Source organism: Musca domestica, unplaced genomic scaffold (assembly GCF_030504385.1).
Source record: "Musca domestica strain aabys unplaced genomic scaffold, Musca_domestica.polishedcontigs.V.1.1 5, whole genome shotgun sequence".
Lineage (NCBI taxonomy): Eukaryota > Metazoa > Arthropoda > Insecta > Diptera > Muscidae > Musca > Musca domestica.
The window spans coordinates 11,584,547-11,604,118 of record NW_026712346.1 but is presented as its reverse complement, the minus strand read 5'-3'; the positions used below and the strand labels follow the sequence as shown (position 1 = coordinate 11,604,118).

The 19,572-nt window shown below is 36.0% G+C and overlaps 1 protein-coding gene and 1 long non-coding RNA gene across 5 annotated transcripts in view; one reads left to right on the top strand and one right to left on the bottom strand.

Annotated features, from left to right (window-relative positions):
• LOC131805125 (rootletin) overlaps positions 1-19,572 on the top strand; it is a 90,703-nt gene that overhangs the window by 66,814 nt on the left and 4,317 nt on the right. The window contains exons 4-10 of one of the 4 annotated variants that reach the window (XM_059128384.1): positions 2,285-2,469; positions 2,522-2,715; positions 2,781-3,876; positions 3,945-4,157; positions 13,624-14,155; positions 15,046-15,894; positions 18,334-18,467. In XM_059128384.1, the coding sequence (XP_058984367.1) occupies positions 2,285-2,469; positions 2,522-2,715; positions 2,781-3,876; positions 3,945-4,157; positions 13,624-14,155; positions 15,046-15,894; positions 18,334-18,467 (3,203 nt within the window). Of the gene's footprint in view, positions 1-2,266; positions 2,470-2,521; positions 2,716-2,780; positions 3,877-3,944; positions 4,158-13,623; positions 14,156-14,395; positions 14,487-15,045; positions 15,895-18,333; positions 18,468-19,572 lie in introns of all 4 variants that reach the window. The other 3 variants (XM_059128386.1, XM_059128385.1, XM_059128383.1) reach the window with 3 other exon arrangements.
• On the bottom strand, positions 10,636-11,184 carry LOC131805126 (uncharacterized). Its single transcript, XR_009343522.1, has 2 exons — positions 10,890-11,184; positions 10,636-10,830 (listed from the first exon to the last, which is right to left on the bottom strand). It is a non-coding gene; the product is annotated as an uncharacterized LOC131805126 (long non-coding RNA).

Below are 19,572 nucleotides of genomic sequence, written 5' to 3'. Positions count from 1 at the left end.
ATTTGACAATGAAGGGACATAAAAGAAAAAAATGTAATTGTACCAAGGATAGCATGGTAGCATGATATTACCTGGGCAATTTTTAAAAAAATCTGGCTAAAGTATAGACTATTCGAAGATACCGCAATAAAGCGATATTAGAAAATATGGATCTATTCGGGCAAGCTATTGCCACCGGACTTTGATCCCATTGCAAACTGTAAAACCGTTAAAACTCATTACGACCTCTAAGTACTGAATCCCTAAAATAAAGAATAACAGAAGGTATCGTAGTATGGGGGCTATACGAAAACGTGAACCGACATGGGCCCATTCACGAAATGAACCTGCCTGCTGCCTAGTTGGACATGAAATTTTACGCTCATCAAGAATATATTTGTATTTTGTGTGGGGTCTAACATGAAACCAGTAAAGAAAGTCCTAAAGTCGGGCGGGGCCGATTTTATGATACCCTACACCATTTTGCTAATTTAGTTGAGCTCCACTTAATAATTAAAAGTTTTTATGGGAGAATTCAATCATACACGCTATGATTATAGTTATAATTTAAAATTCAAAGGACTAAATATGCCGAAGCATTTGTATCTTTTAAATTCGGACTTGTATTGCCTATTTGGTGCGAAATTAATTTGAAATCGGATAAAAATATGTATGGGAACTATATCCAAATCTGAACCGATCTCGATAAAATTTGGCAAAGATATTTCTGAGCTGTATTTGATATATTTCCCTGAATATCGTTGATACGGAGTGCATATTACGGCAGTGGGTAACAAATACAATAAATCGGATGAACAATATATATGGGAGCTATAACTATATCTGAACCGATCTTCACCAAATTTGGCATACTACCTTCTAGACTAAATTCGGTCGTATGTTCCATCCCATTTGGACAAATATTAGACGTTTGGTGCACAATTAATGGTAAATCGGACGAAGTTATATATGGGAGATATATCCAAATCTGAACCGATCTCGATAAAATTTAGCAAAGGTATTTCTGAGCTGCATTTGATATATTTCCCCAAATATTGTTGTTACAGAGTGCATATTACGGCTGCGGAGGACAAAAATAACAAATCGGATGAACAATATATATGGGAGCTATAGCTATATCTGAACCGATTTCGATAAAATTTGGCGTACTTATTTTCAGGCCTAATTTGGTTGTATGTGCAAAATTCCATACTATTCGGGCTGATATTACACGTTTGGTGCACAATAAAAGGCAAATCGGACGAAGATATATGGGCTCTATATCTAACTTTTTACCGATTATCTCCAATAATTCAATAGGGTTCGTCCTTGGGCCAAACAAATGTTGTTTGCAAAATTTCATCTCAATCGGATAATAAATGCGACCTGCATTTTGTTCACAAGAATACATGGACGGACGGACGGACGGACGGACAGACGGACTGACATGCATAAATCAACTCAGAAAGTGATTCTATGCAGATCATCAAAAGGAACTATGGGTCTATCTCGTTTCCTTTTGCCTGTTACAAACAAATGCACAAAGACATAATACCCTGAACACCTTGTGGTGTAGGGTATAAAAATAAACTGAATTACAAACAGCGTATTCGTTTTAGAACTGGAATATCGAACTTCTTCTGAAATTGTTCACTACTGCGCCCGTAATTGTGTTTCTCAAATTAACTGACATTCATTATTTTGTTCTCGTATCGTTTCTGTGCATTATCGCCTTACGTGTGATGTGCGGCCACCAATGTCATCATCGCCATCATCATAACCACGATTTATTTTTCAACTTTTACTACCACCGTAATTTCTTTTACTACTACTACCACTACTATGCTACCACTACCACTACTACCATCACTACTACTTTGCGACATAACTTCATGTTTTACACGATTCGATATGTGGTCGACTGCTCGCTCGCCTGTGTGTGTTTCCACACAAACAAATAAAACAAAAAATAATATCACTGGAATTTGTGTAATTGGCCGCCTCCGTCCGTTTTTGCGTCCACCACTCCATGGTTTGGTACGCTGAATGGTTGTTTTGGCTCGCACCCTCGTTCGCCCGGCCATATCGTAATTTAACAATATTTTAAATGGTTTGATTGGTGACTAATGACAAATATGAACATTTACCACAAATAATACCACAATTGCACATTACGGCCAACCGCAATTTACTTTACTCACACACGCACACTCTCGTAAACGTAACGTACTGTTTTGTGCAACGCATGCATGCACCGCCGTCTCTGCGAATGTTTACTCAACCAAAGTTGTCCACTTCAATGTAGAGCTGAAGAAACGGCCACAGTCATGGGCCTCGACGCCCGACATCGACGAGGCCGATGACAAGGCACGGGCCACGCCCCGTTCCAGTGGCAAGCCGGCAGCGGCCGCTGATGACAACGAGGTCAACGTCACCATCAAATTGCCGGTTCCACAGAGGCGTCACACGACAACGTTGGATCTGAAGGAGGTGAGTAACGTTGTCCCTAAACTGTGCTCCCAATCTTAAATCAATTTTCCAGGTGGAAAATTCATTGCTTCAAAGTTCGGCATCGACACCGTCTTCATCTTCGAAAAATATTCCAGAGGATTTGGTAATTTTGTCGACCGATAGTTTGGCCGAAAGGGTGAGGAAAATGAATCTGTTGAAAAAACAGAGGAGTCAAAATTCCCGAGAGTCGAGTCGTGAACGGTCGTTGCCACGAAAGAACGAAGGGTGGGTATTGACATTTTAAACTTGAAAATTTCTTATTGAGCGTTTTCATTGGATTTCCTTTACAGGGAAAGCAGCAATGAAAATGGAGAAAGCAAAACACCCCCAGATCGGCCTGAACGCACAAAATCCTTGTCGTCAGCAAGTGCCGGTGCCAGTAACAGCAGCAGTAGCAGTGCAACAAAAAATGCGGCTTTGCCCCCTAAGAAGGTTTCTTCCTCGTCCAGTTCAACGACATCATCCACATCGACTGCACGCCCAACATCGGCTCCAGCTTTTGATTCAAAATCCGCCTTACCGCCAGTACCTGCCAAAGCAACTCCCACCAAACTAAAGACTACCTCGTCGTCCTCCACTACAACATCCACATCCACATCTACAGCTTCGGCAACAACATCGTCGTCGTCTTCGGCCGCACGCCGAAAGGAGGCCGATCGACAAAAAACTGCTCAGGATATAGCGTTCATGCTCAACATAAAAGATAACAGCTACCAAGGCAAGAAGCCCAGCAACGACAACATGTCGATGATGACCGAAAGTCCAGAGATGCACGACACCCAGGATGAGCTAAAGAATCTGCGCAAGGAACTGGAAGCCATGAAACAACGCGCCGAAAAGGCCGAAAGGGAAAAGAGCGACATTTTGTTAAGACGCCTGGCTTCAATTGACATGGCTCCAAACCGCACTGCCGCCTCCGAAGCCCTGATGCTGCAGCAGAAAGTCAACGAACTTAAGGAACAGCTGGAAAAAGTTACCGAGGAGAAGCGAAAACTGAATACCCGCATGAAAGAGCTGGAGAATAATCCGAAGAGCGCCGAGAATGAGTTACGTCGAAAATTGCAGGCTGCCGAACAAATATGCGAAGAGCTGATGGAAGAGAACCAGGAGGCCAAGAAAGAGATAATGAACCTGCAAGCCGAAATGGATGAACTGCAGGACACATTCCGTGAGGATGATGTCAAGGCAAAAACCAATTTGCAAAAGGACCTCGAAAAGACGACAAAGAATTGCCGCATACTGAGCTTCAAGTTGAAAAAGTGTGAGCGCAAAATTGAATCGCTGGAGTTGGAACGTCAGAACAGCGGCAATGCTGAACTGCAGGCTCGAATCAAGCAATTGGAAGACGAGTTGCGTTTCTCGCAGGAATTGTCGAAGAAATTACAGGTAATAGTTGAGTTGTTTGAGGTGGTATTGGGGTGTTGTAATCTTGATGGTTCTCTTATTGCTTGCAGTCTGAAGCGGAAGAACTACGAAATCCAGGTAAGAAGAAGGCTCCAATGCTGGGAGCCTTGGGAAAATCAACATCTGCTGATGCCAGATTCACCAGGGAGTCGCTGACCCGAGGTGGATCCCAAGAGGATCCTCAACAGTTGATGCGAGATCTACAGGACTCGGTAGAACGGGAATCCGATCTGAAGGATCAGCTGAAATTTGCAGAAGAAGAAGTAAGTGCAATTGATATGGTCAAATTGGGTCAGATCAAGTGCAGATTGATATGTTCTATATGAATCTATCTCCCACGGCTCCATATTAAGTAGGGAGAATATATCCAACTTAAGTCTTGTAGTACTCTTTATAGTCGCTTTACAGTGGCATAGAAAATGTTCCAACACCTCATTTTCAGTTGTTCGCCCCCATTAGGGTTCGTTCATAGGATCTTTGTGTTTTCCCTCGCCGAACTTGCTGTTACCTGTATTATTCTACCATGACTATAAAGCAGGGGTAGGCCAAGAGTATCCCATGGGATATCTGTGTGTTCATCAACACAATTGTCAAATTGGTTTTAGGAGAATATTTAGTTTTGTTCGAGCAGTGGATGAGGAAGGTGCTGTTGGATATTTTTATGAATACACCGTTAGAAATATTGGAACACATAAATATATCTTACTACATATTTGAAACAAATATTTCCGAAATTGTAAAAATTACAACTGTTAAGATTATCTTGTTCGATTTAATTCTATTTGACAGAATTTGTATACGAATTCACATTTTAGGAATATAAATTCATTTCATATTGATCGACAAATTTTTTGTCCTTCCAAATTAGAGACATGTTCATATCCCTTGATTTCTATGAAATGATATATACGTTCTTGGTCAATATTGGGAAAAATAACAGGATGTGATGTTTGTCATTCTGTTTGTGATTCATAGAAATAATCTTTTAGGACCCAACCCAGGATATGAATTTTTGATCAGAGTAAAATTCTACGACTATATGCATATGTCTGTATGTCAGCCTGTGGTAATAGGTATTACTTTTTAAAGGGTCAACTTTGATGGTAGTTAGATGGTTAACATCAAAATTATGTTTACTTAACTTAACTTATATTATGTTAACTTATAAGTACATGTATATAATTTTTTTATACCCTCCACCGTAATATGGAGGGTATATTAAGTTTGTCATTCCGAAATATACATTTTAGACCCGACAAAGTATATATAATCATGATCAGCATCAAATTCTATTTCGATTTAGCGATGACCGTCCGTCTGTAGAAATTACTCTAGCTTCCGAACGAAATGAAGTAGATTAATAAAATTTTACTCAAATGTATATTAAGTCTGCAGGACTTTTGGTATTTAAAATGGGCTATGTAGGTCCACGTTTTGGTATTGTCCCATATAACGGTACCTCCCGATATTCGGTATTTTTATGATTTTAGTTACATTATTCACCGATTTTTATACCCTCCACCAAAAAAGGTATGGAGGGTGTATTAAGTTCGTCATTCCGTTTGTAACTCATCGAAATAATCATTTTAGACCCAACAAAGTATATATATTCTTGATCAGCGTAAAATTCTAAGACGATTTAGCCCCGTCCGTCCGTCTGTCCATCTGTTGTAATCACGCTACAGTCTAAACGAATTAAGATAGGAAGCTAAAATTTTGCACAGATCCGTCTTTTGTCTGCAGGCAGGTCAAGTTCGAAGATGGGCTATATCGGTCCACGATATCGTATAGCCCCCATATAACGGTACCCCCGATATTCGGTATTTTGATGATTTTAGCCACATTTTTCAACGAAATTGTCTGATAATCCACACAAGGAGTTCCTTGTGGGTACTTTATCTAGTAGAAGAGAATTATCTATATAGGTCCACTATATCGTATAGCCCCCATATAACGGTTCCCCTGATATTTGGTATTTTGATGATTTTATCCACATTTTTCAATGGAATTGTCTAAAATTCCACAAAAGGAGTCCCTTGTGGGCATTTTGACCCCCTCAAAAAGAATTGTCTGTACAGGTCCAGGATATCGTATATCCCCCACATAACGGTACCCCCCGATATTCGGTATTTTGATGATTTTACCCACATCTTTCAACGGAAGTGTCTTAAAATCTACACAAGGAGTTCCTTGTAGGTACTTTATATATATTATAGGTCCACAATATCGTATAGCCCCCATATAACGGTACACCCGATATTCGGTATTTTGATGATTTTATCCACATTTTTCAATGGAATTGTCTGAAATCCCACAAAAGGAGTCCCTTGTGGGCATTTTACCCCGTCAAAAAGAATTGTCTATATAGGTCCACGATATCGTATATCCCCCATTTAACTGTACCCCCCGATATTCGGTATTTTGATGATGTTAGCAACATTTTTCAATGGAATTGTCTTAAAATCCACACAAGTAGTTCCTTGTGAGTACTTCACCGCCTGAGAGGGAATTGTCTATGTAGGTCCACGATATCGTATATCCCCTATATAACGGTACCCCCCGATATTCGGTATTTTGATGATTTTACCCACATTTTTCATCGGAATTGTCTGAAAATCCACACAAGGAGTTCCTTGTGGGTACTTTATACCTCGGCAGATAATTATCTATAAAGGTCCACGATATCGTATAGCCCTCATATAACGGTACCTTCTGATATTCGGTATTTTGATGATTTCAGCCACATTTTTCAACGGAATTGTCTGAAATTCCACACGAGGGGTTCCTTGTGGGTACTTTATCCTCGTCAGAGAATTATCTATATAGGTCCACAATATCGTATAGCCTCCATATAACGGTACCCCCGATATTTGGTATTTTGATGATTTTATCCACTTTTTTTAATGGAATTGTCTGAAATTCCACAAAAGGAGTACCTTGTGGACATTTTACCCCCTCAAAAAGAATTGTCTATATAGGTCCACGATATCGTATATCCCCCATTTAACTGTACCCCCCGATATTCGGTATTTTGATGATGTTAGCCACATTTCCCAATGGAATTATCTGAAAATCCACACAAGGAGTTCCCTGTGAGTACTTTATCCCCCCATATATCGGCACCTTCCGATATTAGGTATTTTAAAGATTTTAACAGAATTTTCAATGGATTTTATTTTTGTGAATATTTTCTAATTCGTTCCAAATGGTGGAGAGTATTCGAAGTGCAGAGACTACCAGCTACATTTACAAATGATTGCTAATTTGATTGCCACACCACTGAAAAAAATGCATATATTTTAAAGGGAAGATGTAATAATGAGAATACAATAATGTGAAATTTAGCCTTCGCTTTTCCTAAAGTAAGGGATAACAAAAGTGGACTATAAAGAAAAGATAAAAGAATGGGCCATGATGAAATTTAGTAATCAAAAGTCTGCAATAATAAGCAAACAAAAAATAATTTAACGGAAACATATGTTGAACAAGTAAAAAAGTATCGATCGGTTTCTCCGACAGATGTATACCCTCAACCAATGTTCGATTAATTAAAAATATTTTTACATCTGTTATGAATTTTCAAACTCTTAACCCTCTATGGAGTGGGTTTTAAAAGAATGGATCAATTTGGTCTATTTCCTATCGGACCTAAATAAATATGATATGATAAATAAATATAGGTCGCTGGTTCAAATCCGGCTCGAAGGACCAACAATGAATGAGAAAAGAAAACCAACCGAATGGTTTGGCTGTTGATTCAAATCTAATTTTATTTAAAAATATGTTTCTTAAGTGCTACTGAAACTAATCTAACTAAACCTAGTCGCAGCCACACAATTGTTCTTATCTATTCTAATATTGAATGGAGAACATTGCAGGGCTGCTTGACATCTCATTCAAGTGGTCTTGTGCATCTACTGAGCGCATCGATATATGTGCGTGTGGGTCATAACTAATGTGACCATTTATATTTTTCGTCAGAGTGGGACACCGTTAGAAATATTGGAACACATAAATATATCTTACTACATATTTGAAACAAATATTTCCGAAATTGTAAAAATTACAACTGTTAAGATTATCTTGTTCGATTTAATTCTATTTGACAGAATTTGTATACGAATTCACATTTTAGGAATATAAATTCATTTCATATTGATCGACAAATTTTTTGTCCTTCCAAATTAGAGACATGTTCATATCCCTTGATTTCTATGAAATGATATATACGTTCTTGGTCAATATTGGGAAAAATAACAGGATGTGATGTTTGTCATTCTGTTTGTGATTCATAGAAATAATCTTTTAGGACCCAACCCAGGATATGAATTTTTGATCAGAGTAAAATTCTACGACTATATGCATATGTCTGTATGTCAGCCTGTGGTAATAGGTATTACTTTTTAAAGGGTCAACTTTGATGGTAGTTAGATGGTTAACATCAAAATTATGTTTACTTAACTTAACTTATATTATGTTAACTTATAAGTACATGTATATAATTTTTTTATACCCTCCACCGTAATATGGAGGGTATATTAAGTTTGTCATTCCGAAATATACATTTTAGACCCGACAAAGTATATATAATCATGATCAGCATCAAATTCTATTTCGATTTAGCGATGACCGTCCGTCTGTAGAAATTACTCTAGCTTCCGAACGAAATGAAGTAGATTAATAAAATTTTACTCAAATGTATATTAAGTCTGCAGGACTTTTGGTATTTAAAATGGGCTATGTAGGTCCACGTTTTGGTATTGTCCCATATAACGGTACCTCCCGATATTCGGTATTTTTATGATTTTAGTTACATTATTCACCGATTTTTATACCCTCCACCAAAAAAGGTATGGAGGGTGTATTAAGTTCGTCATTCCGTTTGTAACTCATCGAAATAATCATTTTAGACCCAACAAAGTATATATATTCTTGATCAGCGTAAAATTCTAAGACGATTTAGCCCCGTCCGTCCGTCTGTCCATCTGTTGTAATCACGCTACAGTCTAAACGAATTAAGATAGGAAGCTAAAATTTTGCACAGATCCGTCTTTTGTCTGCAGGCAGGTCAAGTTCGAAGATGGGCTATATCGGTCCACGATATCGTATAGCCCCCATATAACGGTACCCCCGATATTCGGTATTTTGATGATTTTAGCCACATTTTTCAACGAAATTGTCTGATAATCCACACAAGGAGTTCCTTGCGGGTACTTTATCTAGTAGAAGAGAATTATCTATATAGGTCCACTATATCGTATAGCCCCCATATAACGGTTCCCCTGATATTTGGTATTTCGATGATTTTATCCACATTTTTCAATGGAATTGTCTAAAATTCCACAAAAGGAGTCCCTTGTGGGCATTTTGACCCCCTCAAAAAGAATTGTCTGTCTGAATTGTCTATATAGGTCCACGATATCGTATATCCCCTATATAACGGTACCCCCCGATATTCGGTATTTTTATGATTTTACCCACATTTTTCATCGGAATTGTCTGAAAATCCACACAAGGAGTTCCTTGTGGGTACTTTATACCTCGGCAGAGAATTATCTATAAAGGTCCACGATATCGTATAGCCCTCATATAACGGTACCTTCTGATATTCGGTATTTTGATGATTTCAGCCACATTTTTCAACGGAATTGTCTGAAATTCCACACGAGGGGTTCCTTGTGGGTACTTTATCCTCGGCAGAGAATTATCTATATAGGTCCACAATATCGTATAGCCTCCATATAACGGTACCCCCGATATTTGGTATTTTGATGATTTTATCCACATTTTTCAATGGAATTGTCTGAAATTCCACAAAAGGAGTCCCTTGTGGACATTTTACCCCCTCAAAAGGAATTGTCTATATAGGTCCACGATATCGTATATCCCCCGTTTAACTGTACCCCCCCTATATTCGGTATTTTGATGACGTTAGCCACATTTCCCAATGGAATTATCTGAAAATCCACACAAGGAGTTCCCTGTGAGTACTTTATCCCCCCATATATCGGCACCTTCCGATATTAGGTATTTTAAAGATTTTAACAGAATTTTCAATGGATATTATTTTTGTGAATATTTTCTAATTCGTTCCAAATGGTGGAGAGTATTCGAAGTTCGGCCCGGTCGAACTTACTGCTTTTTTACTTGTTTTTATTCAAGTTTCGCATTTGAATATTGTAATGGTTTATGACAAAAGTTGCCTATGCAGGTCCATGTCGTCGTTTTGGCCCTAATAAAACGGCAACATTCGGTATTTTTAAGATTTTAAAAGAATTTTTAACGGATTTTATTTTTTTTAAAATTGCAAAATTCGTTTCAAACTGTGGAGGGTATTCAAATTTCGGTCAGGCCGAACATACAGCTCTTTTACTTGTTTTATTTAAAAATGAATCATAATTGAAATAATTGTGCAAATATATTTCCGATTTGTCTTTTCAAAATATTAATTTTTACCAACGAAGTTGTTTTGAAAATAGAAACTTTAAAGACAACTAATTATTTCTTTCTCTGTAAAGAGAGGCAAAAAAAGCACTTGCAATATTTTCCCAACATACCAAATTGACTTGAGAATAATATTTTAATAAGCTTTCAAAAATAAGCCTTAAGCTTGAGAAAATCTTGAGAATGTATTGAAAAATGCTTGTTTAACAATTATAGAATAATCGGAAGGGAACCCTTATTCATAAGCTTATTCTTGTAATTGCAGAATAAGCTTACGAAAGTAATATTATATCAAGCTTATTTTTTCAATGGTATAAAATATTTATTTTTTAATTATTTTACACATTTCATTCATTGATCGCCATCCCAGCTGTCGCTGCCTCCTGTTGCATTGATACCTAGATGATTTCTTTCCCCTTATTTGAGCTTCCGCATCTCCTCCACTAATTCTTCACTTCTCTTGAATTCTTGCAACTTTTTGACGCCTCTATTCTGAAATGAGATTGAAATAATATACACTACAGATTCCCAGATTTATTATTCATCATTACCTTAGAGTTTCGTCCAGAAATGGGTCTTAAATTCGCGTGATTTTGATTTTAACCAAAGAAAATATTTTTTTTGTCGACAATTTTCACAAAAAAAAATCAAAACAAATTTGTCAACAAAGGACAGATTTGAGAAAAGTTTGTGCAAAAAAGTTTTTCTCTAGCATTGTTGAAAAATTCTTATGATAAACTATTTTCATAATATTATTCTCAAGCTGTATTGTATTTTTGGTATGTTGGGAATTGTTATTTCAAAACATATGATTGTATGTGTTTTGAAATAACAAAATATTGCGAGTGTTTTTTTGCCTCTCTTTACAGAGCGAGAAATAATTGGTTATCCTTAAATTTTCAATTTAAAATTTTCCGTTTTAAAAACAACTTCGTTATTAAAAATTAATATTTTGATCAGACAATTCGGAGATATATTTGCACAGTTATTTCAATAATGTTTCATTTTGAAATAAAAAAATATATAACACGACATTTTCAAAAATTTTATATAATAATAATATAATTTTATATATATATATATATATTATTTATTAAACACAAATAATAATATCGGACAAAACATCCTTACCATCTAAGTTGATCCTTTAAAAAATTATACCGATTACCACAGGCTGACATACGCAAATAGTTGTAGAATTTTATGCTGATCAGAAACGCATATTCTGCGTTGGGTCCTAAAATATTATGTCTATGAATTACAAACAGAATGACAAACATCACATCCTGTTATTTTTCCCAATATTGACCAAGAACGTATATATCATTTCATAGAAATCAAGGGATATGAAAATGTCTCTAATTTGGAAGGACAATAAATTTGTCTAACAATGTAAAATAAATTTCTATTCCTAACAAGAAAATTCGTATGCAAATTTTGTCAAATAGAATTCAATCAAAAAAGATAAATCTTAAAATTTATAATTTTTACAAATTCGGAAATATTTGTTCCGAATATGTAGTAAGATATATTTGTGCTCCAATATTTCTTACGGTGTATTCATAAAAATATCCGACAGCACCTTCCTCAACGACTGCTCGAACAAAACTAAATATTCTCCCAAAACCATTTTGACAGAAAATTCAAAACAATTTATTTTTTACAATTGTGTTGGTGAACACACAGATATCCCAAGGGATACTCTAGCAAGGGATACCTAGCCTTGTTGTATATCATTTTTATGAATACACCGTAAGAAATATTGGAACACATAAATATATCTTACTACATATTTGAAACAAATATTTCCGAAATTGTAAAAATTGCAACTTTTAAGATTTAAATTCTTTGATTGAATTCTATTTGACAAAATTTGCATACGAATTCACATGTTAGGAATAGAAATTCATTTAATATTTTTAGATAAATTTATTGTCCTTCCGAATTAGTGGACATTTTCATATCCCTTGATTTCTCTGAAATGATATATACGTTTTTAGTCAATATTAGGAAAAAGAACAGGATCTGATGTTTGTCATTCTGTTTGTAATTCATAGAAATAATATTTTAGGACCGAACGCAGGATATGAGTTTTTGATCAGCATAAAATTACGACTATTTAGAATTTTATTTACTATTGAAAACAGAAAATTTTAAATTGGAAATTTAAAAAAAATAACAAATTATTTCTCATGCTGTAAAGAGAGGCAACAAAACACTTGCAATATTTTGTTATTTCAAAACACATACAATCACAAAAAATGTTTGAGGCTCTCTGCCTAGCCCTGATATACAATCACAAAAAAAAAATTGAGGCTCTCTGCCGAAATACACCGCAAGAAATATTGGAGAACATAAATATAATTACTACATATTTAAAACAAATATTTCCGAAATTGTAAAAATAGCAGCTGCTAAGATTTATATTTAAAATGAAACATGATTAAAATAACTGTGCAAATATATCTCCGAATTGTCGGATCAAAATATTAATTTTTAACAACGAAGTTGTTTTTAAAACGGAAAATTTTAAATTGAAAATTTTAGGATAACCAATTATTTCTCACTCTGTAAAGAGAGGCAAAAAAAACACTTGCAATATTTTGTTATTTCAAAACATATACAATCACAAGAAATTGTTGAGGCTCTCTGCCTTGCCCTGCTTTACATATTGTTTCCGTGGCAATGTTGAAAAAAGAAGAACGGTTGGAGAAAAATAAAAACACAATTAATTAATATTTTCTCCAGAACAGCACTGAACTGTATTTGTTACTGATGATTGTTCGTGGAACAATATTACCTTCGTACAAAGGAGTTTTAGACATAGGACGTAGTCCTATGCTTGCTAGTACTCGTAAAGTTGGTAGAACTCTGAAAAGGTGGCAATTGCAAAACGTCTCTCCTTAAGAAATGACATTCATTACCTTTGACATTATGTACGAAGTAAAATGGTAGTAGACATTACCTAAGGAGGAGAAAAATCGACAATGATGAAATGATGTTTGCAATTAAACATATATGAATTCAATATTATGTATATATTCGTCTTATTCGTCTAATCTACTATAGGGGTGGACAAGCATGTTATCATCGTTCGCTCAGGAAATTCTATGTGGGGGAATTATGTAGTTTTTTTTCGTAATTATGGTTCGGAAAACGAGTAGAGAGAGAGAATCAAGCATCGTGAAAACATCATCATCGTCGATGACATAACAATCTGCACTTAGGTTATTCAAACACCATTTACATTTTCCTTCCAATAAAATAATGTTCTACAATGGAAAGTTGCACAGACTGAGAGTTAAGCAGAAAAAATCGCTAACACATCAAGGCGTACAAACCGAAGATTTAGTTGACGACATTTTGAAATTTCCAAGGTCAACACAAACGGATAATTTTGTTGAGCAAATTTCGTCATTTACACAAACGGATGTTTTCAATTTTCGCGAAGGCGATTCACAAACCGACAGCACTGCCAGTGCTGATGATAAGGCCACACAGACGATGTGTGGTTTTGGAACTACCGATACCGAGAGTCCGACCTCTGAAGTACCGAACGAAAATTATGAGGAAATAACAGAGGAAGTTATATGCCAAGTTGTCGATGCCCAAACACAGACGCAGGAACCTCCCGCTGCAGCCGCATTGGAAAACACCGATGCCACCACCAATATATCTGCAATATTTAAGAGTATTCAAGATCGTGAACGATCACCATTTGCTGCTACTCTGACGACAGTGTCCACTATGGCGACTCCCTCCTCATTGTTGTTTCCCAGCATGATCTCGCATGCTCTAAGAGCGGGCGCTGGGGCAGGTACATCATTCAATCTCAAATTACCATTTAGACCAGTAGCAGCGTTCTGTAGTGAAACTTTCGTTGTTGATTTTATTATTTTACGTTGGACACGACTAATCCTGTTGGCAATGTCATTTGAAACTATTTGTCGATTGTCCTGCATTCCATTCGATTTGGGACTTTCAAAATTCTGTACATCTGTTGCCCATGTTAACTGTATTTGGCTAAAATATTGTTTCATTTTGTTAATATTTGCAGGCTGAAAATTTGAGGAAAAAAGTTGCCCGCATGGAGGATGAAAATGATTCTCTAATGATGCAGTTGAAAAAAATGGCAACACGTTCTCGAAGTATGTTAAATTGTAGTTCAAGTTGCTGTTCTTGTTGTCTTTTTATATGAAAACGCATTCGATGGACGATTGACTGGTCGAGAGGGAGAGGAAAAGGGGCCTTCCAATTGGTCAGCCCTGAGGACCGCATCTGAGTTGGAAAATAGCAGTGAGAATAACATGTCCGCATTGCTGTTACTTGCTGAGATGCTGTTCTCCAGTGTGCTACGTGAAGGGCATTCCCTCTCCCCTCTTGTCACTATTTGTTTATTATTATTTTGTTCACTAACCTAACAATAAACCTGCTCATTCCCTGCATCCTGCATACCCCCCGCCCTTAGATGTATATAAGTATATATGTATGTTCACTCACTTCTACTAAATTTGTCTTATTGCCATTTTTTACAGCTGCTCATCAAACAATGAAATTGGTTGTTCCAAAAATTGAACTCATTTTCCTCTAAACTCTACTACATCATTCATAGTTTTACAGTTACTGTTCTTGTTTGTGCATGCAGTTTTTATTGATGTGATTTTTTTTTTTTTTTGGTACTAATGCTAACTTTGACATCTCACACAGCTCGGAAGCTTAGTCCCACGCCACGGCGCTTGGCACCTGAGGTACAAGCGGAACGTGACGAAGGCATATCGGATGAAGATGACCCGGCTGAGTTACGTATTTTACTGGAGCTGAACGAACAGGAGGCCTCTATACTGCGGCAAAAGGTAGAAGACTTGGAGAAGCAGAATACAGAAGCCAAGAAACAGGTGCGGGAACTTCAGGAGAAACTGGCTGCGTCACCAACGGACAAAAAATCAGGCTTCTTATCGGCATCTAATAGCTCGGATAAGAAACTGAAGGCACTGAACGATGAATTGGAGACGTTGCGAAAGTCGCTAGCCGAAAAAGATAAACAGATTGAACGCTTGCAGTCTTCTTCCTCGTCACAGTCTAACTTCAATGTTAAGCGTCAATTGGATATGGTCGAACAGGAAGCCACGGTGCTGCGATCGAAGATAACTGCCCTTGAAGCCGAGAATGAACGTATCCAGAAGGAGAACAAACGATTGCAGTTGTTGTCGCTGAAGAAATCTCCTTCAACTGACTCTGGGGAGCTGGCGAAACTTAAGCAGGCCCTTGCTGCGGTCGAAGAACAAAAGAATGGCCTGGAGACCAAACTCAAGCGCATTCTACAAGAAACGGAGACAAAACTGCCACCCAGACTGGAAATTCGCGTAACCGATCTAACGCCGAAAAACCAGCTGAAAAAATGGGTTGAAGAGCTGGACGATGAAATAACCGAATTAAGAGCCCTTGTTGCCAACAGCAGTGCTCTGAGTCTGAAGAATTTGCAGGCGGAGAAGAAGTCATTGGAGGATGAGTTGAGTAAATACAAGGCCAAACTAACTCAAGTGGAAAACGATTTGCGTAAGTAGACTACCGGAATGAAGATTTTAATTAGGCGTGCGTAATTCGGACTTTTGGTATTGAAAAGTCTCAAAGTCGAAATTGATCATTGATCCTCGTAAAAATCACAAAGTTCATTTTTAGATTGTGCGATTATCTATTTTTATGCCAGCCAAAAAGTCTGCAACGACTAACGAGCTTGTAGTTTTCACTTACAACTCGAGAAAAGTTGTCGCTAATGCTAAGTTCACATGACACGTGATTCGCTCTCTATTCCTTGTTCGACCATTAATTAAGAAAAATCTACTTAATTCCCCACACAAAATTTGCTGAGCGAACAAAGATTTTTGTTCTTTGTTCCATTCAAATCACTCTCAGAACAAAGATGAAATGTGTGCCATCCCTAATAAATGAGAGCATTTATCGAAAAAATAAATTGTGACATTTAAAAATAGAAAAATTTAATGAAATTTCAAACATTTTTAGGAAGTGAATGAGAAAAGAAAACCAACCGAATGGTTTGGCCGTTGTTGCCTAAACGCAGCCACACATTTATTCTTATCTATTCTAATACTGGAACGCCCGAAACTCTCGTTCCATTATTACCATATCGCACTCGAATATATTTAATATCCCAGGATTTTTGAGCTCAATATCTCCTGGCGCTGTTGTATTGTCTCGATCCTCTTCTTGGAACTTTTGATTTTGGAACTCCTTTTCCATTTTTTGCTTTTTTATATTTCTTGTTTTTTTTTTGTATATTTTGTTTCTTTGTTTTTTTTTTTTGATACTGACTTCTTGGTTTTTTAAAATTATTTATTTATTATTTTTTTTAATTTTTTTCTTTTTTAATTGGGACTTTTGGTGTCCTGTTTTTTTCTTTTTGGGACTTGTATGTTTTTTTTCTTTTTGGGACTTGTTGTCCTCTTTAAGCTATTTTTTTTTTATTTGCCCCGTGGGTCTTTTTTGTTTTTTTTTTTCTTGCTCCTATGGCGTATTTTGTAATTTTTGCCCGTTGGGTCTTTTTTTATTTTTGCCTTTATGGCTTTTTTATTTTTGCACTATGGCTTTTTTAATTAAATTTATTCACTTGGACTATTTTTTTAAAATGCCCTACGGTCTTACATTTAAAATGTCTCAGCTAACTTTTTGGTAGCAGTTCTTCTCCTTTTTGAAGAACAGCTACTTCTTTTTTGGCTTTTCTGAGTTTCTTACCACTGGTGGGGGATAACTCAAACCAATTTTATTTTAGGTCGTCGATTCTTTATTTTTCGAAGGATCAATGAATGAGAAAAAAAAACCAACCGAATTGTTTGGCTGTTGATTCAATTCTGATTTTATTTAAAAATATGTTTCTCTAGTGCTACAAAAACTAATCTAACTTAACCTAAACGCAGCCATTCTATCTCATATCTATCATATCTATTCTAATACTGAATGGAGAACATTGCACGGCTGCTTGTTATTTCATTCAAGTGGTCTTGTGCATCTACTGAGCGCATCGATATATGTGCGTGTGGGTCATAACCTTTATTATCTCACACATTATCGTATGCGTCAGCGCACAAGATCACCGAATTGTTCACAGTGGTGTTTTATGGCGGCTGGGAAATATGTAATTTTAGAGTATTTATATTTTATTGCTAGATTTTCCCAGCGCCTAAACCACACTCAAAAGTATGTACAAAGTATTTTGTACAGGAAGACTAAAAATTATGAATGCAAACTACAATGTTGAATGGCGTATGTACATTCAAACGTAAGTAAATTTTGTTTTATCTCTCATCCGAGGTGGGCATTTTGTCCACGGGTTGAAATTTCCACAGAAAACTGGAAACAAAAAAGGCAATATTTCCAAAATGTTTATATTGGCAGAAAAAATGTTTGAGAGGTGTCTCTCCAGCAGAATTTAAAAATAGAAAAATACAAAAATATAGTTCAAAATGTCAACATTTACACAAAAAGTTGAAAACATGAATGCAAATTCTAAAATAAATGATATAATAAATCTTTGAGAGAAAAACAATAATTTCTTCTATTCATATTAGTGAGAAATTCATGTATTTTCGTATAAATTCCCATTAAAATCTGCAAACAAAATTTTTGAAGAAGGGAATTATTTTACTATGAATTACGAATCGTGCCGTATGAACGGGTGTATGAATCGTGTACCTAATTCTGAGAGCGAACAACTTGATTGAAAGTGCAATGAGAACATAGCATAACTTTTATTGTACTTTTTTCATGAAAATATTGTGATTGAAAGTTATTAATTTTTCCGATAACGGCAAAAATTTTAGAGAATCGCACTACAGATCAAAAAAATCAAAATCAATTTGTAACTAATTGCAAACAATTAATAGGCCGAAAAAATCGGAAAATTCGAATAGTTTCTATTCAATCCTGTTCAGATAAAAGTTGACTGGAATTCTATTTTCATATTTATGGTTTTCATTTTAGAAAAATCCAAGACTTCATCGACACCCAAGGTTTCGGAATTGGAAAAGCAAATTAAGAAAACTGAGGATGAGATTAAACAATCCAATTCGAAGATTAAAGATCTGGAGGAGAAGTTAAAGAAACAGGAGAACTTGGTAAGCCACCCAACAAATGACAATTTTACCCAACGTGTCAGATATTTGTATTTAGCATTCTTAGAGTAAACCTTAAAAGGCTCAAGTTTTAAACCACAAAAAAAGTTTTGGAGTGTTGAATAAATTAATAATAATACTTATGATAAACTAATAACAAAATGGTATAAACTAGAAACAATAAATTTGTAAAAATAAGAAGTAAATTCGAAAAACCTTTGGGATAGCATTTGATCGCAGAATTTGGATGTCCTGAAAATATGTATGTTTATGTAAATTCCCTATATATTTTTGGCAGAATTCTAGATAGGCTGCTTTCAAACCAAACCAACAACAAAAACTGTGTTGGCATGCTTGTTCGGTATACTGTCGTATTTCGTTGTTGCAAAGTAGTCAGGCTTAATCCCATCATTGCTGTTTTTATAAAAAACAAATTTTGTTCATTAGTGGAGAAAGATGGGGTAAGTCAGGGAATACCTAGGTTTCGGAAATGGCACCAATCCTCATCAGTTCCATTGTTTTTTGTTTGGAATATTTTCCTGAGGAGTTATTTTAAAAATAACTAAAAATAACAACATGACAAAAAACGTTTTTACCCAAGTGACGAGATCGTACCAAAAGATCGAGGAACCAACCAATTAAATTAAACTAAAATTCTTTTGGAAAAACTACCAAATCTTACAAGCGCACTTATAACATTTTCGTCTCTCTCCACTTGTTATGAACGAAATAGCATAACCATGTAAGTTGGTTTTGGCTGTTACCACAAAACCCCCCTTCGTCGTCCGTCCCTGTCTATTGATAGAACAGTGTTGGCATGGCTCAATAAGAAAGGTTGCTCAACTTCAAAGAAACTAGAAAGATGCAACTCAATTAGACTTTTAAATATGCAACAGTTGGTTTTGCTTATTTGTTAACAAAATTCTTTTATTGGGGAAAACCCACGAAACAAGAATATAATTTTGGGGGTTACTCCACATGATTGAATCTAAAATAGTAGAACAATACCGTTTTATCCCAAAATGTTACAATGTGTTATTGTCACCCTGTATCAACGTCGAAAATATGCATATTTTGAAATAATTTCAAATAATTGTATTTTTTATTA